The sequence below is a fragment of the Myotis daubentonii genome, chromosome 8, assembly GCF_963259705.1.
Source record: "Myotis daubentonii chromosome 8, mMyoDau2.1, whole genome shotgun sequence".
NCBI classification, from domain to species: Eukaryota; Metazoa; Chordata; class Mammalia; order Chiroptera; family Vespertilionidae; genus Myotis; species Myotis daubentonii.
The window spans coordinates 32,403,603-32,425,712 of NC_081847.1; the positions used below are offsets into that span (position 1 = coordinate 32,403,603).

The window sequence follows — 22,110 nt, forward strand, 5'->3', positions numbered from 1 at the left end:
GTTTTAAATTTTAGGTAACTGCTATTATACTGTTTACAACATTCTGGAACTTTATGCTTCACACAGTTCTGTGTGTTTTAATAATGTTGATATATGTGTCGGTAACTCCATTTTATTAATTTTCCATGCTCTACAGTTTTCTATTGTAAGATATGCTGCAATTTATAGATTCTTATCAAGATGGTAGTAAAGCTCTATCTAAAGTTGTGCTAGTGCAACTTTGCAACCAACATTATATCTTTGCTTCCCTGGCGCATATGCAGAGCCCTTCTGGTTCCTCTTGTTTGGGCCATGAGCGGCAGTGTTGTTATCATTTGGGAGCTTTTGTTTTATAAAGAAAAGTTTTCAGCTTTTTATCGAGTTTTGCTCTTTGCACGTACGCCTTTGACCTAGCCATGTTTTTTCTGGTGTGTGTGTCTGCATGTCTTAGAAGTGGTAAGTCTTTTTCTCAATTACGTTTGATGTTAAACATTATTGGTTTCAGGTGTACATTATAGTCGTTAGACATTTATGTAATTTACAAAGTGATCCCTCTAATAATTCAGTACACACCTGGCACCATTCATAGCTATTACAATGCCCTTGACTATACTAGTGGCCCGGTGCATGAAATTTGTGCACATTAAAAGGGAACTATTTAGAGGAAATATCTTAATATTGCAATTTGCACTTTCTCTATAATAGAAGTGTCAGAGATGAGAGAAAAGTAGTAAAATGTATAGGAAAATCTTCCTCCTGTCAGAGTCTGGGGTGTTCCGTGGGACCCAGAGTCAAGTCCCTGTCCACCCACACGCGCCTCAAAATCATGCGAGACCCAGACCCGGCCAGCCCCATCCCCCTCAAGCCCCACAGGGTGGGGGGGTGGGGGGAGCACAGCCTCAGAACCCCCAGCCCAGCCTCAGGTCCCCCGGCCCTGGTGCAAGGGCATGAGGGTGTGAGGGCACGAGGGCACGAGGACGCGAGGGCATGATGACCATTTGCATATTAGCTCTTTATTATATAGGATTCTATTTCTTAAACTATACCTTACATCCCCGTGACTATTTTGTAACTACCAATTTATACTTCTTAATCCCTTCACCCTTTTCACTCAGTCCCCTGACCCTGTCCCATTTGGCAGCCATCAGTTTGTTCTTTTTCTTCCACAAAGATTATTTACCCAGCGCTCAATGATTGGCGCTGCCACCTTTGCCATATATCACGTTTCCATAAAGATGTGGTTTTCTTTGTGAGGTTTCTGTTGCTTTGAGCTGCTTGTCTGTCTCTCTGTCAGGATAGCCCTGTCTTAATTAGGGAAGCTTTATAATAATGTTGGACCTCTTTGGGGAAAGTCTTCCTACCTTTTCTTGTCAGGCTATTCTTGACCCAAATGCATTTTAGAATGACTTTGTCAAGTTTCACCAAAAAGTCCTTTTAGAAACATTATATAATTGCATTGAATTTATATAATATTAATTCAGGCAAACTGATATGTCTTCAATATTGAGTTTTCCCATCCATGGATATAATATACCTCTATTTATTTAGGTTTTTAAAAGACTTTTACAATTTCATGTGTTCCCTCCCCACCCAATAATGTTCTTATGCATCTCTAATTAGAGCTATCTCTAATACTTTCTAGTTTATAGAATCTTTTAAAAGCATAATTACTGTTTTTAGTGGTTTTAGACTACTCTTTAGGATGGTAATTGATTTTGATCATCATTTTTACAACCAACACGTATAAAACTCTTACTAATTAAAATAGTACTAGAGGCCCAGTGCATGAAATTTGTGCACACGAGGGGGAGCCTCAGCCCGGGCTGCACCCTCTCCAACCCGGGACCCCTCAGGGGATGTCCCTCTCTCAATCTGGGACTACTGGCTCCTAACCTCTCACCTGCCTGCCTGCCTAATTGCCCCTAATTACCTCTGACTGCTGGCGTGATTGCCCCCTAACTGCTCCCTGACCAGCCTGATTGCCCCCTAAGCCCCTAACTGCTCTCCCCTGCCAGCCTGATCGCCCCCTAAGCTCCTAACCGCCCTCCCCTGCTGGCCTGACCGCCCCCTAAGCCCCTAACTGCCCTCCCCTGCTGGCCTGACCGCCCCCTAAGCCCCTAACTGCCCTCCCCTGCCAGCCTGATCACCCCCTAAGCCCCTAACTGCCCTCCCCTGCCAGCCTGATCACCCCCTAAGCCCCTAACTGCTCTCCCCTGCCAGCCTGATCACCCCCTAAGCCCCTAACTGCCCTCCCCTGCCAGCCTGATCGCCCCCTAAGCCCCTAACTGCTCTCTCCTGCCAGCCTGATCGCCCCCTAAGCCCCTAACTGCTCTCTCCTGCCAGCCTGATCACCCCCTAAGCCCCTAACTGCCCTCCCCTGCCAGCCTGATCGCCCCCTAAGCCCCTAACTGCTCTCTCCTGCCAGCCTGATTGCCCCCTAAGCCCCTAACTGCCCTCCCCTGCCAGCCTGATCACCCCCTAAGCCCCTAACTGCCCTCCCCTGCCAGCCTGATCACCCCCTAAGCCCCTAACTGCCCTCCCCTGCCAGCCTGATCACCCCCTAAGCCCCTAACTGCCCTCCCCTGCCAGCCTGATCACCCCCTAAGCCCCTAACTGCCCTCCCCTGCCAACCTGATCACCCCCTAAGCCCCTAACCACCCTCCCCTGCTGGCCTGATCTCCCCTAACCACCTCTGCCTTGGCCCCCGCCACTGTGGACTTTGTCCAGAGGACATCTGGAAGGAGGCCTGGTCTAATTAGCGTATTGCCCTTTTATTGTATAGATGGGCATTCTTTTACGTTTAACTCTTTTTTTAAAAAATATTTTTTTTAAATATATTTTATTGATTCTTTACAGAGAGGAAGGGAGAGAGATAGAAAGTTAGAAACATCGATGAGAGAGAAACATCGATCAGCTGCCTCCTGCACACTCCCACTGGGGATGTGCCCACAACCCAGGTACATGCCCTTGACCGGAATCGAACCTCGGACCTTTCAGTCCGCAGGCCGACGCTCTATCCACTGAGCCAAACCGGTTTCGGCTAAAAAAATATTTTTTTATTGATTTCAGAGAGGAAGGGAGAGGGAGGGAGAGATAGAAACATCAATGATGAGAGAGAATCATTGATCAGCTGCCTCCTGCATAATCAGGGATGGAGCCCACACTCCAGGCATGTGCCCTGACAGGGCATCAAACTGTGACCTCCTGATTCATAGGTCGACACTCTAACACTGAGCCACCGTGGCTGAGCTTTGTTTACCTCTTACAACATTAATCTAGTTATCTGGAGTTGGTTTCTACCTTTATCACAGTCACATATGCACATGGTTCTGCAAAGCTCTACATGTAGAAACTGGAGTCTCCCTAACCTCCCACGATTTTCTGCCTCTCAGAGGCAGCCATTTTTAGCTCTTTTAACTACTTACTTCAGCTTTGCAGCCGTACCTCATACACTGTGCTTCTATTTCACTTCTTGATTTTTCTCTCTCAGGCATTATTTATGGACTTTCCACTGAGGAAGATGCGGACACAGGTTCTGTTACTCCTGACGTCATCACACACACACACACACACACACACACACACACACACACACTCCATTCCCCATCACCCTACTATCATTACATCAACATTTTGGGTCACTGAATAGTATCTACATCATCATGACCATGAGACTGGCATTTACAGCTGAATCTTGAAACAGTCCCTTCTTTGCTATGTTGAACCGTATGTATGTGTGTGTGTGTGCCCACCACCAGGAGGCAGACCACAGTGGTCTCCCAGTGCGAGCCCTTTATAGTGACCCCGCCCTCACTGTACCAAACCTCTCGAATGTGGATCTGCTCTCCACTCTGTCATTTCCAGGATGTGATATAAGTGGAATCAAGCAGTCTGTGACATTTTGGGATTGATTCTGGTCACCCAACAGAATGCCTTTGAGAAACTTACAAATTGTTGCACATGTAAATAATGCATTCCTTTTCATTGCTGAGTAGGACTTCCGTGTATGGATGCACCACCGTTTGTTTAACCATTCACTTATTATGGGACATTTCCATTGTTTCAAGTTTTGTTGTTGTTGTTATTGCAAAGAAAACTGCTATAACATCATGCACAGATTTTTGTGTGGACATAAGATTTCATGTGTCTGAGATAAATGCCTGGGAGTGTAATTGCTGGGTCATAGGACCTACTTCCTTTCCACAAAGAAGTCAGGATAGTATTTCTTTTGTAGGATAGAAGCACATACCAGTTCTGAGGTCCACCTCACACTTGCATTTGGGCTAAGTTTTACCAGTTACCTCAATAAAGGGTTAAGATCCGGAGTCATTCCGGAGCAGACCGGTTCCATCCCAACCTGACCAGGCTCTGGTGAACCCTCTCCTTCCTCCAATGAGTAGCTCTTGCTGCGGCTGAAGGAGATGCAGCCATAAGCCGGCCACATCCCATGAACACCTCATAGGGGCTGAGGGGCCAGTGGAGAGCAGACGCCCTGAGCACTACTCCCTGGAGGCCTGTCCTAGTTTCTCTGAAAACTAAGATGAGTAACTGCTCACCCTGAGGTTGCTTCCCCTACTGACTATTTCACAATCAGGAACTGTTTAGAATATAGAGGCTGGCTACTGTGTCACAGCCTTGCACCCCTTCCTAGGCGCTTCCTCTTCTATCACACAGCTGGGGCCTCACTCCTCTCACAGAGCAGAGCGTCTGGGTCCTCCAGGCACACACTTGGACACAGCAGGCCCCTCAGGCCTCCAGGATGCCTGTCCCTTCCTCCTGGCCCCGCCCTCCTCCTTGCCTGCTGCTGACTCTACTGCTGGGCCTCCCAGGTGAGCACTCCTTGGGGTAGAATATTCTCTCCCTGCCCCTGGACTTCTTCCTTCCCCTGGAATTGGAGTCTCCAGGAAAACAAGGTGCATCACCCAGTGCTGCCAACAGGGCAGTATCCGAGCACATGAAGTCAGGGATCCGAGCGTTTTCTCTGTGGGTCCATCGCCTGCACCTGGTTACCAGAGGCATCAAGACAGATGATGCTTAAAACCGCAATTGCGGCCCTAGCTGGCTTGGCTCAGTGGATAGAGCGTCGGCCTGCGGACTGAAGGGTCCCAGGTTCGATTCCGGTCGGGGGCATGTACCTTGCTTGCGGGCACATGCCTAGTAGGAGGTGTGCAGGAGGCAGCTGATCGATGTTTCTAACTCTCTATCCCTCTCATTTCCTCTCTGTAAAAAATCAATAAAATATATATTTTTTTTAAAACCGCAATACTGACAACTCTGTGTGCATGAAACCCTCTGGTCATCACAACATCCCTGTGTGAGATCTATTCCTCTTATCCCCGATGTGCACATGAGGAAACTGAGGCAGAGAAACATGTCCAGTGTCACCTGAGTAAGGCAGTGGTTCAGCCTGGATTTCAGCCCAGGCCGAGCAGCTCCAGAGCTCACTCCTTTAACCATGTTTAGGGCTTCGCAGTGGAGGCTGATTGAGAAAAATCAGAAACACGGAGAAGTAAACCCAAGAACAGTCATCACCCATCAGGCTGCTCAGAGACCGAGTTCAGATGCTGCTGTTTACTCAGGAACTTGTGTTAATACGTTGCGTGGTTCCTATGTGCCAAGTATGTTGCTGAGCATTTACTATGTATTATAATTTTATTTTTCAAAAAATATATTTTATTGATTTTTTTACAGAGAGGAAGGGAGAGGGATACAAAGAAACATCGATGAGAGAGAAACACCGATCAGCTGCCTCCTGCACACCCCCTACTGGGGATGTGCCCGCAACCAAGGTACATGCCCTTGACCGGAATCGAACCTGGGACCTTCAGTCCTCAGGCTTATGCTCCATCCACTTAGCCAAACCCGTCAAGGCTATGTATTATAATTTTATTTAATCCTCACAAAAACCTGTGTACTAGCTTGCGAGGCTATCCTCCTATATATATTTGTGATGCATGTATCTGTGTGTGTGTGTGTGTGTGTGTGTGTGTGCTGGTGTAAGGGAGTGCATGCACACACATACACACACACACACACGATATTTTTGAAAAGCCTTTTATTTTTGTTCTCTTCAAATCCTCTTCATGAAATGCATACAAACAGATGTTTAGTTCCCTCTGTCTCTCAGACACCCTTCCTTCTTTCTACTTCTCTAAACTTACTACTGACCCTCCCCAAACTGTTAAGATAAGCAAGCTCCTCTCTTGGTGAAATAAGTAGAATTTTGTTCATTATTAATGTGGCATCCCTCTCCCATGATGGAGGGGGGTGAGGAGGAAAAAAAGGGGATAAAAGACACAGAGACTCCTGTCTATATCTGTAACTCTATCTATATCAACATCTATATCCATAGCTCTCTTTCTACATCTACACCTACACCTACATCTACATCTGCATCTGCATCTGTGTCTACATCTTTATCTATATCTACACATGCCTGTATCCGTAGCTATACCCTCTAATGTCAGTTGAAGCATCAAGGCCCCAGGAAGTATAATGAGTGATAACTTTCCAATTTCTTGAACACCCACCATGTGCTGATACTGTTAGACATTCTAGTGTCTGTTTTCTCATGTTAGTACTCTATCCGAGGCTGATCCTGTTGTCGCCTTGCCTACAGGAGAGAAAGCAGAGGCACAGAGAGTTTCAAGGCCAGCCGGTGGTAAATGGTAGAGCTATTATTTGAATTCAAACAGTCTGATCCTAGAGCTCATGGGTTTCATCTTTACCCCAGGTCCTTTCCATGAGATTTTTGCTGCCTGTGACAATGGGTGTAGGGAAGAGGGGTGGGTGGGGGAGAGAGTTTGTGGTTTTCTGCTCTTGGGTTCTTCTGCTTTCTGCATAAGCACAGAATGCTCTCTCTCTCTCTCTCTCTCTCTCTCTCTCTCTCTCTCTCTCTCTCTCTGTGTGTGTGTGTGTGTGTGTGTGTGTGTGTTAACATCTAGTTGAGAAACTATGTTTCTGACATAAATTCCACAGACTTGCCCACTTAAAACAGGCTTTAGAGTTTCAGAGAGGAGTCTGACTGGGCAGTTCACACATATGACACACATATTTATTGGATACTGACTATGCACCAGGAGCCATTATAGGAACTTGGGGTGCAGTGGTGAATGGAAAAGCTAAGTAGCTGTCCTCATGTACCTTATATCCCAGTGGAGAAATGACAGTAAATAAATAAGTAAATAATACAGATATTAGAAAGTGATAAATGTTAGGGTGAAAATTAAAGTTCTACTGAACAGGAGAATTGGGGGATCTGTATGGTGGAATGTGTTTTAACCAGTGTAGTCTGGGTGGGCATCACTGAGAAGGGAAATTGTAAGCCAAGATTAACAGAAGGTTGGGAGTGAGGCATGCGGTTATCGGGGGAAGAGCCTCCTGTCAGGGAACAGCATGGGCAAAGGCCCCGAGAGTAGAGCCCTCCTGCTGTGTTCAGGTACTTAAGTTTTTGCTCAGAGTGAAAAGGTTGTCACTGCCAAGTTTTGAAGAAAGAAGTGACATAACCTGACATATGTTTTAAGGGATCATAACATTTTGTTGAGTGTAGGCTATAACTGCACATAGAGAGAAGCAAAGCAACAGAGCATTCATGCAAACTGGAAGAAGTGACTTGTACCAGGACCATAGCCAGAGGAGACAGCGGAAAGCTGTAGACAGTGGGTGCATGCTGAAGGGGAGCACGGCAGCTCTGGTGCTTAGGACGGGGGCGGGAGAGAAAGACTCCAGTTGTTTAGGACCTGAGCATTGAGGAATGAAGGTGCCTCAGGTGAGGTACAGAAAGCTGCGGGGAACTCAGGAGTCCAGTTTAGACATGTTAGCTGTGACATGTTCGTTTCCATCCAAAGAAAGATGTGAGTGGAGAGTTGGACACATGAGTCCAGAGTTCAGGGGAAAGGCCATGGTCACAGATGCAAATATGAGAATCACGGATGCGCAGATGGCAGAGTTGCTGCCATTCCCTGCTCCTCTCCACGCTGATCCCTCTTTTCTCTTCCCTCCTCTAGTCCCTCCCCTTCTCCCTCCAAGATTCATTCCTATTTTTCCCATTTTTGTCTCGGCTGTTCAGCTTCCTCATCCCCAGTCTTCTCCTCCAGATTTAAAACCCCAAACCTTTGGTACCAGAGGACCTGCCCTGTGACAGCAGGCAGCCTCCTTAGAGGCATGTGTGGTTGCAGACAGTGTAAGGGGGTGGGTTTCACCAGCTCGCACTCTGCAAAGGTGACCCACAGAATTTCTCCCTGAGGAGAAGCTAAGAAATCAAAAAGAACGCTGGACTTTTCTGTGGTGCCACAGCTGCCTCCTCCTCTGAGTGACACTGTTTTATCTTTGTAGCCTGTGCTTTGGGTGTCATATCCAAGAAATCATTGCCACACACAAAGTCATGAAGAGTTTCATCTATGCTGGGGTCTTTTCCTAAGAATTTTATAGTCTTAGTTCTTATATTTAGTAAGAGGCCCAGCACGGGATCGAAATCGCCGAGGAGGTGCCCTGCCTCCCGCTGTGTCAGGAGGCACCCCGCGGGCCACCGCAGGAGTCAGGCCGGACCCACGCTGCAGGTGGCTGGGACCCACACCTGACTTCCGCCCCAGGCCCCCGCTGCCCGCCCCCCTGCCTGTGTCCACTCCAGGGCTGCCTGAGCAGGCACAGTGGCTCGGACAGCCCCAGGCCTCCCTGGCCCCCCTGCCTGTGTCCGCTGCTCTGGGCCGCCAGAGCTGCCGTGCCGGCTCGGGCAGGCCCCTCTGTGTCTGCCTCCGTCTCCACTCCAGGCCTCACCTGCCACGCAACCTCCTCCTGTCTGGTCATGACCCGTTATGGTGTCCTGGCCTAATTTGCATATTACCTCTTTATTTGTATAGATGTTGACTAAGAAAATAATGGAGAAGATGCAAATAAGTAAAATCAGAAAGAACATTCTGTGGGCCACCTTTGCAGGTTTCTGATTCATGTTGCATTTACTTTTGTTTATGATATAAGATAAAGTCCAACTTCATTCTCTTGCAGGTGGACACCCAATGTCCCCGCACCATGTGTTGAAACACTTCATTCAATAACCTTGGGGTCTTTGTGGAAAATCATTTGGCCATATATGTGAGGGTTTATTTCTAGATTTTCTATTCTGTTCCATTTAACTATCTATCTATTTAATGACAGAACAACACTTACTTTGGTTGCTATAGTTTTGTACTATGTTTTAAATCAGCAAGTGTGAGTCCTTGAACTATCTTTCTTTTTCAAGATTGTGTCATTATTTGGGGTGCCTTGAGATTTTACCTGAACTTCAGAATAGGCTTTGTATTTCTTCAAAAGACGCCATGGGGATTTTGATGAGGTTTTTATTGACTCTGTAGATTGCTTTAAGCCCCATTGGCTTCTTAACAGCACTAAGTCTTCCAGTCCATGAACACAGATGTTTTTCCGTTTAAGTCTGTGTAAATTTATTTCAGCCATGTTTTATACTTTTCCATTTACAAGTCTTTATCTCAGTGGCTAAATATACTCCTAAGTATTTTATGCTTGCTGTTGCTATTGAAAATAGAATTGTTGCCCTAGCCCAGGAGTCAGCAAACTGCGGCTCACAAGCCACATGGAGCTCTTTGGCCCCTTGAGTGTGGCTCTTCCACAAAATACTGACTTCTGCTCATGGGCCACGAAGTTTCAATTGCACTGTATGTGTGCACCCGCACCTGGTATTTTATGGAAGAGCCACACTCAAGGGGGCAAAGAGCCGCATGTGGCTCGGGAGCCACAGTTTGCCAACCACTGCCCTAGCCAGTTTGGCTCAGTGGATAGAACCTGGGGACTGAAGGGCCCCCGGTTCTAGTCCAGTCAAGTGCATGTACTTCGGTTACAAGCTCCGGGCCCTGGGCCCTGGGCCCTGGTGGGGGACATTTAGGAGACAACAAATTGATGTGTCTCTCTCACATCTGTGTTTCTCTCTGTCTCTCCCTCTCCTTTCCACTCTCTCTAAGAATCAATGGAAAATATCCTCGGGTAAGGATTAAAAAAAAAAAAAAAGGAAGATAATAGAATTGTTTGCTTAATTTCATTTTTGGATTGTTCATCACCACTGTATCTTATAAAAATGTAACTAAGTTCTGTTTCTGCAAAATTATTAGGAATGCTCTTTTCTTTCTGATTTTACTTATTTGCATCCTCTCCATTATTTTCTTAGTCAACATAACTAAAGGTTTGTTCATTGTGTGGAAGTTTTTGAAGACCCTCTCTTGGTTTTATAATTTTCTCTGTGATTTTTTTTTTAATTCACATTTTATTTACCTCTGCACTAACCTTTATTATTTTCTTCCTTCTGCTACTTTAGTTTAGGGTTTATTTTTCCATTCTTTATCAAATTTCTTTGATATACAATATGTTATTGATTTACGATTTTTTCTCTTTTTAATGTATGTATTTACAGCTATAAATTTCCTCTTGCACTGCTTTGTCTGCATCATATGTTTTGATGTGTGGTGTTTTCACTCTCACTTTCCTCAAGGTATTCTCTATTTCTTCTTAGAGCCGTTGGTTTTTGGGGTGTGTTGCTTGATTTCTTTTTATTTGTGGGTACTTTATTTTCCTTCTGTGATTGCTTTCTAGTTGTATTTTGCAAACTGCTCCCCCAGTTTACTGCTTGAATAGTTCTTATGTAGATTCCAGTCATGGCCTTGTCATCCATACTCTGTGGCAATGCTGCATGCATAGGTGTTTTTATTTATAGCAGTTTCTATAACAGTCAGAAGAGATGTGTGTGGTAAACAGAGCAATGTACCCCACCCCACAAAAGGAGTTTATTCCTTAATACCCAGAGCCTGTGAATATTTTACTTTAGATGGTAAAAGAGATTTTGGAGAAATGATTAAATTAAGACTGTTGATATAAAAATACTAGAGGCCCAGTGCACGAAATTCGTGCACGAGGATGGGAGGTGGCACTCAGCTGGCCTGCACCCTCTTGCAATCCAGGAACCCTCGGGGGATGTCCAACTGCCGGTTTAGGCCCAATTCCAGCAGTCAGACATCCCTCTTGCAATCCAGAACCACTGGCTCCTAACAGCTCTCCTGCCTGATCACCCCTAACCCCTCTGCCTGCCTGCCTGATTGCCCCTAACTGCTCGCCTGCCTGCCTGATCACCCCTAACTGCTCGCCTGCCTGCCTGATCACCCCTAACCACCTCTGCCTCGGCCATCATGGCTTTGTCTGGAAGGACTCCGGAATGACATCTGGAAGGTCATTCGTCTATCCGGTCTAATTAGCATATTATGCTTTTATTATTATAGATTATCCTAGATTATCAGGTACACACAATAGAATCACAAAGGTCCTTACAAAAAAGGTAGTAAACAATCAAAATTAGAGAAGAGCAAGTGATAGTGGAAGCAAGAGGTTGGAGTGCCAGGCAGATGGGGGCCATGAGGAAAGGTGTGCAGACAGCCTCTACAATTTGGAAAGGCAGAGAACAGAGCCTCCGGAAGGAATGTGGCTCAGCAACACCTTGAATTTAGTCCAGTAGCAGCAACTTTGGATTCTGACTTCCAGAACGATAAAATAACAGATTTCTGTTGTTTAAAGTATTTTCTTAAATCAGCCTTAGGAAACTAATCCTATATAATAAAAGGGTAATATGGAAATTGATGGAACAGCTGAACTGAAGGACTGGTCGCTATGCTGTGCACTGGGCCTCTAGTATAACATGATTTGCTATGTGAAAAAATCTCAGGGACTTAAAACATTGTTGTACTTTTAATTTAAATGACACATTCACAGTGTGTTGGGAGCTCTGCACATCACTGCCACTCAAGTACCCAGGCTGATGAAGTTCACCCCATCATTACATGTGGGTCTCCAGGGAAATGGAAGTTGATCCATAGTAGTTCTTGCAGTTAAATGCAAATCCCACAAAACACAGCCATTATCTCTGCTCACAACTCAGTGGTCTACGGAAGTCTCCTGATCCCACCTGGCAATGGTCTAGAACAGCCGTGGGCAAATTACAGCCCACGGGCCGGATCCGGCCCGTTTGAAATGAATAAAACTAAAAAAAAAAGACCGTACCCTTTTATGTAATGATGTTTACTTTGAATTTATATTAGTTCACACAAACACTCCATCCATGCTTTTGTTCCGGCCCTCCGGTCCAGTTTAAGAACCCATTGTGGCCCTCGAGTCAAAAAGTTTGCCCACCCCTGGTCTAGAACAGTTGTTGGCAAACTGCAGCTTGCGAGCCACATGCAGCTCTTTGCCCCCCTTGGGTGTGGCTCTTCCAAAAAATACCACGTGCGGGCACACATGTACAGTGCAATTGAAACTTCATGGCCCATGTGTAGAAGTCGGTATTTTGTGGAAGAGCCACACTCATGGGGCCAAAAAGCCGTATGTGGCTTGTGAGCCACAGTTTGCCGACCACTGGTCTAGAAGTACGACACTCCATGAGGCCAGAGAGTGGAAAGCAGAAATATTTGGGGAAGAGTGACACTTCAAGAGATGACATGGCACTTAAACACACCCTTTTTTTAAAAAATTCAATGTTAATCATTTTATTATTATAATGACAATACAGATGACATTTTTTCAGTTCACCATTACATTCATGCTACCTATAACAATGTTTCCTCTATTATGAATGCTACTTGATCCTCTAAAAACACATTATTTACATCCTGGCTGGCTTGCTCGTTTGGTTAAAGCATCTTCCCGATACACCAAGGTTGCGAGTTCAATCTCTGGTTATTGCACATACAAGAATCAACCAATCTACACTAATAAAAGAGAAAGATGCAAATTGACCATACCTTCATGACGCCCACCAGCCAATCAGGAGTGAGTATGCAAATTAAACCACACAAAGATGGCAGGTTAATTTGCATGCACTGGCACCAAGCAGCTGGGGGCGGGGCAGGGCGCTTGAATTGTTGCCGTGAAACGACTCAGGCATTCCACACCAGCCCAACAGCTCCGGGCCTCTTGGCAGCGTGGGAAGGCAAAAAGGCAGCTCCCTCTGGAGCGAAGGTGGTGCCAGTAGCCAAGGGAAGGAAGGCTCATTCTTGCATGAATCTTCATGCACCGGGCCTCTAGTTAATGGGTAAATAAGTGGAACAACAATATTCTCTCTCTCTCCCTCTCTCTCGCTATCTGTGACTCTCTTGTTCTCTCTCTCTCTAGACAATAAATGAATAAAATAAAATAAAACATGTTACTTACTATGATTGGATATCTGGGCATGATTAATAAAATAAAAGATTATAAGACATTCCAAATGTTTGTACTAAGTAAAGTATCTAATTTCTTACAATTTACACTCACTTTTCCATTTTAATAATGGAAACAATGAAATTATTTCACTACTTGATATTAAACAATAAGAGGTATCAGGCATTTGGGGGGTTTTAGTGAATAGAGAATATCACGAACAGTTTTCATTTCCCTTTCTTATTTATCTTGACTTTGTAGCATTTCCCATCAGAACTTCTTCTGTGAAGAAAAACAGTCCCAAAATGAAGGCTGTGCAGGGCTCACAGGAGCAGCAGGTGATACTAAGTCCTGTAGGGAAGACAGGAACTACCTGTGGGGGTGTGGGATCATCCTGAGATGAAGCATCCTGATGTCTAGATGCATCGAGTTTCCTAGGAGCTACTGCCACAGATGGTGCTCATCTGTTTGGCTCTCCTCAAACGCCCATTCTTTTCCTCCTTCTCCATCCAGACACAAATGTGTTTCTTTATAAACCTGTCCAGTGTCCAGGTTTAGTGGGTACATATCACTTTCAAACCATTGCAATTCAAACCCTAGTCTAGCACCTATGGCTTCTATGAAGCTTTCCTTCAGGGCCGGTGCCCATAGAACTTATGCAGTCAAGTCCGTTCATCCTTAAAGATTCTGATTGCTTCCCGTTCTTTGTTGGTAAAAATTTCTTTCATACTCAGAAGGCATTCTGAAGTTGAGCCACTGCCTGGTTCAATTCCAACTTGTAGCTCAGGTTCAGCAGTAAGTACTACCCGGTCCCTTTAACAAGAGAAAGATGAAACTGGGTAACGATTCGATGAGTCTTTGGCAAGAACTGATTTCCCTTTTGCAGTTCCCTCAAATGAATGTTATTCCAAGGGATGTTCTATTTCTCTGCACTAACTTCCTCATCATCAGACGACCAGCCATGACTGCCTTAGCGTCCCTGGCAGAGACAAACTCCTCGGGCTGCTGGTGGTACCTCCAGGAGCCATTCTGCTCAGCTACGCAGCCAAGTGTTGCAGGAAAAGGCCCAGTGCACAATCTCCATTGCTGGCACCCACCTGATGGGGGAAACTTAAACCCACTCTTTGCCACATCAAATTACCTCTCTATGCCTCAGTTTCCTCATTTTTTATTTTTTTTATTAAATCTTTATTGCTCAGATTATTACATTTGTTCCTCTTTTTTACCCCTGTAACTCCACTCGACCCAGTTCCTACCCCACCCTCTGCCCTCACTCCCCACCCACTGTCCTCATTCGTAGGTACGCGATTTTGGTCCAGTCTCTTCCAGCATCCCCCACACCCCTTTACCCTCCAAGAATAGTCAGTCCATTCCCTTTCTATGCCCCTGATTCTATTATAATCACCAGTTCATTCTGTTCATCAGATTATTTATTCACTTGATTTTTAGATTCATTTGTTGATAAATGTGTATTTGTTGTTCATAATTAGTATCTTTACCTTTTTCTTCTTCTTCCTCTTCTTAAAGGAAACCTTTCAGCATTTCATATAATACTGGTTTGGTGGTGATGAACTCCTTTAGCGTTTTCTTATCAGTGAAGCTCTTTATCTGACCTTCAATTCTGAATGATAGCTTTGCTGGATAAAGTAATCTTGGTTGTAGGTTCTTGGCATTCATCACTTTGAATATTTCTTGCCACTCCCTTCTGGCCTGCAAAGTTTCTGTTGAGAAATCAGCTGACAATCGTATGGGTACTCCCTTGTAGGTAACTGACTTTTTTTCTCTTGCTGCTTTTAAGATTTTCTCTTTGTCTTTTGCTCTTGGCATTTTAATTAGGATGTGCCTTGGTGTGGTCCTCTTTGGATTCCTTTTGTTTGGGGTTCTCTGCGCTTCCTGGACTTATAAGTCTATTTCTTTCACCAGGTAGGGGAAGTTTTCTGTCATTATTTCTTCAAAGAGGTTTTCAATATCTTGCTCTCTCTCTTCTTCTGGCACCCCTATAATTCTGATGTTGGTACGCTTGAAGCTGTCCCAGGGGCTCCTTACACTATCTTCATATTTTTGGATTCTTTTTTCTCTTTGCTTCTCCAGTTGGGTGTTTTTTGCTTCTTCGCATTTCAAATCTTTGCCTTGATTCTTGCGCTCCTCTGGTCTGCTGTTGGGAGCCTGTATAATAATCGTTATTTCAGTCAGTGTATGCTAAATTTCTAGTTGGTCCTTTATCACAACATAGAGGGTCTCACTAGATTTCTTGAGGATCTCACTACATTTATCAGCGTTCTCACCAGTATTTTCAAGGGTCTTACTAAATTTATCGGCGGCTTCTAGACAGTTCTTGAAAAACCTTAAAAGTGTGGTTTTGAACTCTATATCCAGCCGTTTGCTTTCCTCCATTTCTGTCATTTGTGTCCTGTTTCTTTGTCTCCGCATTTTTTATGCTTCCATGTGTTGATAAAGTGGTTTTCTGTGCTAAGTGTCCTCTAGGGCCCAGTGGTTCAGCCTCCCCAATTACCTGAGGAGGACAACCTTGGTGCACCCCCTTGTTGTCTTTGTGCACAGTCTTGTTGTAGTTAAGCCTTAATTGTTGTAGTTAACACTGGGAGGAATTGACCTCCAGGCCAATTGGCTGTGAGAATTAGCTGTGTCTGCAGTGGGAGAACTTCTGTCTTGGATCTCTTGGGAGGTGCTAATCTAGCCTCTGTCTGAGGCTATCCAGCAAACGCCTCGTGCAAGGCTTGGGCAGGGTGGGTCCCAGGGGATCAATGGGGCGGGCGAATCGAGCAGTTATGGCTGCAATCAGTCCTGCCTTCAGAGGCCCTGCTTCTCAGTGTCCCAGCAATTGCTGCAAGTACCTCCGAGAGAAAGCTGCCCTCGAGTTCCGACCGATGCCAGACAGTCCCGCTTCTCCCGTATGAGTATAGGTCCCCAGAGACTCGCCCAGAACTGGAGCTCAGAGCCTGAGACTCCCTTAAGATTGCAAAAGACAACCCCACCCTCAGCCGCCAGCCCGCTCTGGGTGCGTCTCTGTACCTTAGTATTTTACTTCCGCAACGCACCTCCCCTGAGTCTTGGTATGCTTTTCTCTTTCCTTCTAGTTGTAGAATTTCCACTCAGCCAGCCTTCCTGTGGTTCTGGGTGATGTCCGTTTCGTCTTTTAGTTGTATTTCTGAAGTGGTTGTGCGAGGCAGCAAACTCCAGTGTTTGCCTATGCCACCATCTTGGTTTTCCTCAGTTTCCTCATTTTTTATAGGCTCTCACATTACAGGCTCATTGTGAGGGTTACATGTATGACACGTGCAGTGTGCTGAGCTCAAGTCCCCCTCAGGGTGTGCACTCGGTCCATGAAAGCTGTTGTTGATAAATACTGACCGAGCCCACAGGCTCCAATAAGGTGAATAAATACCTGCTCTGTGATTCCCTCCAGCAGGGGCAGGTGCGGAGCTGCAGGTGATTCAGCCTCAGAAGTCAGTGTCGGTCACAGCCGGAGAGATGGCCACTCTGAGCTGCACTGTGACCTCCCTGACCCCGGTGGGGCCCATCCTATGGTTCAGAGGGACAGGGCCAGGCCGGGAGTTAATCTACAGTCTCAGAGGAGGCCCCTCCCTCCGGGTAACATGGGTTGCAGACACCACGAGGAGAGACAACTTGGACTTTTCCATCCGCATCAGTAACATCACCCCAGCAGACACAGGGACCTACTACTGTGTGAAGTTCCGGAGAGGAGGTGGTGATGACACGGAGCTCAAGTCTGGAGCAGGCACTCAGCTCAGCGTGAGTGGTGAGTACAGGGGGATCCTTTGTCCCTCATGTGTGACCACAAGTCAGTAAGAACGACTTCCATCTTTGAGCAACAACTAAGAGTCAAGTGTGGAGGTGGGTGCTTATACTCATGATTTGATTCGTGGTCTGATATCACCCCGTCTTCAGACCACATAAGCTGAGGCCTGGACATGTCATGTTCTTTGCTCAGCCACCCACCACGACTGGTCAGTGGTGGGAAAAGTCTGGAACCCCCAATTGTCTGGCTCCTCAGCCCTGGCCTTTCAATCCTGTCCAGCCCTTGTTTGCAGGAATGAGGAAACTGAACAGCTAAGTGACTTGCCCATCACAGGCCAGACCTCACCCACCTCCAGAGAGTACTCCCCTCAATGTGGCCAAGACTCCTTCTTAGTGACACCCACTGGCACCTGCTGGGAGCCAAGCTTTGAGCTGGGTGATGAGGCAGCTGCAGAACAAAGCAGGCAACAGCTATTCCCCACGAATCTTTGTTCTCTTCCCTCCACTGGGAGAAACTCACTGAGGGCAGGGAGTAGAGAAGGTGCTGCTTTATCTCAGCCTCAGAAACATCACAGGAGAAGGAAATCCTGAGAGGCCCAGCTTCACTGTTCCCTCTGACAGCCCCACTGGGAGGGCATGCTCAGAAGTGGGCGATCACTGTGGGTCTGCCTGGGGACCGCCCCCGCTTTATTCCAGAATCCCAGTCACTGTAACGCAGCCTTAAAGCAGAGTTGGGTCGTCTCAGAATGTCCCTCACCCTTGGAAGAGGCTCCCCATGTGGGAGACTTAGGGGTCGTCCCATTGAGGCAACACCGTTCTCATTGAGGGTGTTTTACCAGAGGCCCAGGATCCCTGAGCACGCAGGGACCTTCAGACCATCCTGCCTGACTCCCCAGGTACAGAGTGATGCCTGAGGTCAAAAGGTGACAGGGGCTTTGCCCAAAGTCTCATGGCCAATGAGTGAGGAGATTGTTCCAGAACCCCATCTGATTTTATCAACTTTTTCCTGCTTCAGACACAGACACTCTATCCATCAAAATGCCTGGTGAATGCAGGCAATGAAGTTCAGGACAGCACACCAGTACCTCTTATTTTCACTGATACCCAGAGCTTCACATTCCCCTCACTCTCAGCCTTTGAGGCCCAAGGTGACTGTGAACTTCCCCCTACCTGCAGCCACATTGCCCCAAATGGAGCATCCACATCAGCACCTAGAGCTTCCCCTCCTTCAGCAGCTGCCTCCCTCCGGCCTGTGGAGACAGCATCGTTCACTCACTGTCTTCTGTTGGTGGGTGTGAGTGGTTCCCAGCCTTGGGCCATTCACACAGTGACACAGGATACCCTTGTACATGGGTCATCCTACTCAAGAGGTAGGTGCCCACTGCAAGCGTCATTGCTTGGTCACAGGGTGTGTGCATTTTAATTTGTGTGGGTATTGCCAAATTAACCTCCTAGACATGGTGGCAATGGGATCTCCCCACAACTCCTGGACACAGACAGGGAAGGTGGTTTTACATACATTACTAAGATACCAGACTGTGTCCCTTGCCGAGGCCATCACAGATGTCAGTGGCTCCATCACCGCTCGGATCTGCTGCCTCCTGGTAGAGAGCTCGTTCCCCTTCCTGAGCTACTTTCCCAGGTGATGCCCTGGCTGAGAAAGGAGGAGGTGGGAGAGGTCAGGGGTCCTCTCTTCATGGTGGCATTTACTCCCACAGCCAGTGCACAAGGGAGGGGCCATCATTGCCCCTTTGTTAGATGAGGACACTGATGCTCAACTGAGCAGGAAGGGGAACTATGATTTGAATCTCAAGCAGCATAACTCAAAGCCCCTGCTTGCCACAATCCTACACTGTGCTTGTCAACGTGTGGAGAAAGCTCCAACCCTTTTCTTAGAATCATGCTTTTTTAAAAAAATATATATATTATTGATTTTTTTTACAGAGAGGGAGAGGGATAGAGAGTTAGAAACTTCGATGAGAGAGAAACATCAATCAGCTGCCTCCTGCACACTCCCTACTGGGTATGTGCCCACAACCAAGGTACATGCCCTTGACCAGAAACGAACTTGGGACCCTTGAGTCTGGAGGCCAGTGCTCTGCCCACTGAGCCAAACCGGTTAGGGCAGAATCATGCATTTTTATGTTCTTCAGGAAAAAAAAATTTTTATGGGTCCTCAGGGGAGGCAGGTCTAGCTTTATGACTGAGAGGAGACAGACCCTCAAATGTCCCATGATAAGGCCTGAAACTATTCCTGCACGACATGGCTCTGTCTGTGGAGGCATCCAGGAGGTCTTCCCTTCTTTCTGGTGTTTTCCTCACTGAGCTGCCACAGGAGCAGCCTGGCACAGTGGCCTGGACAGAGCACAGAGGGGTCGCTGAGCCCCAGCACCGCTGTTGGCAGCATCCCTGTCTCTGCAGACTGAGGGTGAGGAGGGGGCATGTCCTAGAGGGCCCTGCGGCCCCAGTGAGCAGGAGCTCATATTCTTGACTCAAATCAAGGTGTTATGTTTCTGGGCCCAGACTGTGGGAAATCATCTGGAGAGGAAAAAGTTGACTTTGAACGCAGGCCTGGAATTGCTTATCGGCCCTGCCCTTCACTCAGAGTTCACCTCTGGGAACGTGAGTGTCCTCCTTTGCAATATGGGGATGATGACCTGCCCTTTCAGCATTAACAGAAGAAACAAAGCAGTATATAGACAGTTTGACAGTGCCACATGCTAATCATTAGTGGTGATAATCACAGTCCTTTCCCCTTCTTACTTATCATATCATGACTTTGTAGCATTTCCTGTAGGAACTTCTTCGGTGAAGAGAAACTGTCCCAAATGAAGGCTGTGCAGGGCTCATAAGTACAGCAGGTGACACCAAGTCCTGTAGGGAAGGACAGCACCTGCCTCTGGGGGTGTGGGATCATCCTGAGATGAAGCATCTGATGTCTGAATGCATCGGGTTTCCTAGGAGCTACTGCCACAGATGGTGCTCATCTGTTTGGCTCTCTTCAAACGCCCATTCTTTTCCTCCTTCTCCATCCAGACACAAATGTGTTTCTTTTTAAACCTCGCCAGTCTCCAGGTTCAGTGTGGACATAACACATTCAAGCCATTGCGATTCAAACCCAAGTCCAGCACCTATGGCTTCTATGAAGCTTTCCGTCAGGGCCCGATGCCCATAGAGCATATGCAGCCAAGTGCATTCATCCTTAAAGATTCTGATTGCTTACCGTTCTTTGTTGGTAAAATTTTCTTTCATACTCAGAAGGCATTCTGAAGTTGAGCCACTGCCTGGTTCAATTCCAAATTGTAGCTCAAGTTCAGCAGCAAGTACTGCCCGATCTCTTTAACAAGAGAAAGATGAAACTGGGTAAGGATTCAATGAGTCTTTGGCAAGAACTGATTTCTCTTTTGCAGTTCCCTCAAATGAATGTTATTCCAAGGGATGTTCTATTTCTCTGCACTAACTTCCTCATCATCAGACGACCAGCCATGACTGCTTTAGCGTCCCTGGCAGAGACGAACTCCTCGGGCTGCTGGTGGTACCTCCAGGAGCCATTCTGCTCAGCTGTGCAGCCAAGTCTTGCAGGAAAAGGCCCAGCGCACCCTCTCCATTGCTGGCACCAATCAGACCCACTTGATGGGGTGAACTTAAACCCACTCTGCCACATTAAATTACCTCTCTGTGCCTCAGTTTCCTCATTTGTTATAGGCTCTCACATTACAGGTTGGTTGTGAGGGTTACATGTATGACACGTGCAGTGTGCTGAGCTCAAGTCCCCCTCAGGGTGCGCACTCGGTCGATGAAAGCTGTTGTTGATAAATACTGACCGAGCCCACAGGCTCCCAGATGGTGAATAAATACCTGCTCTGTGCTTCCCTCCAGGAGGGGCAGGTGCGGAGCTGCAGGTGATTCAGCCTCAGAAGTCAGTGTCGGTCACAGCCGGAGAGACGGCCACTCTGAGCTGCACCGTGACCTCCCTGACCCCGGTGGGGCCCATCCTATGGTTCAGAGGGACAGGGCCAGGCCGGGAGTTAATCTACAGTGCCAGAGGAGGCCCCTCCCCCCGGGTAACATGGGTTGCAGACACCACGAGGAGAGACAACTTGGACTTTTCCATCCGCATCAGTAACATCACCCCAGCAGACACAGGGACCTACTACTGTGTGAAGTTCCGTAGAGGAGGTGGTGATGACACGGAGCTCAAGTCTGGAGCAGGCACTCAGCTCAGCGTGAGTGGTGAGTACAGGGGGATCCTTTGTCCCTCATGTGTGACAACCAGTCAGTAAGAACAACTTCCATACTTTGAGCAACAACTAAGAGTCAAGTGTGGAGGTGGGTGCTTATAGTCCTGCTCTGATTCATGGTCTGATTTCACTCCGTCTGCAGACCAGGGAAGCTGAGGTCTGGAGATGTCATGCTATTTGCTCAGCCACCATGGCTGGTCAGTGGTGGGAAAAGTCTGTAACCTCTGCTTGTCTGGCTCCCCAGCCCTGGCCTTTCAATCCTGTCAGCCCCTTGGTGCCAGGGATGAGGGAACTGAACAGCTGAGTGACTTGCCCATCACAAGGCCAGACCTCACCCACCTCCAGGGAGTGCTCCCCTCAATGTGGCCAAGGCTACTCCTTAGTGACACCCACTGGGCACCTGCTCTGAGCCAAGCTTTGCGCTGGGTGCTGAGGCAGCTGCAGAACAAAGCAGGCAACAGCTATTCCCCACGAAGCTTCGTTCCCTTCCCTCCAGTGGGAGAAACTCACTGAGGGCAGGGAGTAGAGCAGGTGCTGCTTTATCTCAGCCTCAGAAACAGCACAGGAGAAGGAAATCCTGAGAGCCCCAGACTCACTGTTCACTCTGGCAGCCCCGCTGGGAGGAGATGCCCAGAAGTGGGTGATCACTGTGGGTCTGACTGGAAACCCCCTTTATTCCAGAATCCCAGTCACTGTAACAAAGCCTCCAAGCAGAGTTGGGTTGTCTCAGAATGTCCCTCACCCTTGGAAGAGGCTCCCCATGTGGGTGACCTAGGGGCCGTCCCATTGAGGCAACACTGTTCTCATTGAAGGTGTTTTACCAGAGGCCCAGGATCCTGAATCCTGGACTGGGAGCACGCAGGGACCTTCAGACCATCCAGCCTGACTTCCCAGGTACAGAGGGGCACCTGAGGTCAAAAGGTGACAG

At 47.2% G+C, this 22,110-nt stretch overlaps 1 protein-coding gene and 1 pseudogene across 3 annotated transcripts in view; one reads left to right on the plus strand and one right to left on the minus strand.

Annotated features, from left to right (window-relative positions):
* The first annotated feature begins 4,716 nt into the window (after positions 1-4,716).
* Positions 4,717-22,110, plus strand: part of LOC132239440 (signal-regulatory protein beta-1-like) — a 30,457-nt gene continuing 13,063 nt past the window's right edge. For 2 of the 3 annotated variants that reach the window (XM_059705745.1, XM_059705746.1), the window contains exons 1-3: positions 4,724-4,808; positions 16,589-16,942; positions 20,821-21,174. In XM_059705745.1, the coding sequence (XP_059561728.1) occupies positions 4,739-4,808; positions 16,589-16,942; positions 20,821-21,174 (778 nt within the window). In that variant the 5' untranslated portion in view covers positions 4,724-4,738. Of the gene's footprint in view, positions 4,809-16,588; positions 16,943-20,820; positions 21,175-22,110 lie in introns of all 3 variants that reach the window. The other variant, XM_059705747.1, reaches the window with a different exon arrangement.
* Positions 13,409-14,248, minus strand: LOC132240093 (L-aminoadipate-semialdehyde dehydrogenase-phosphopantetheinyl transferase-like; annotated as a pseudogene).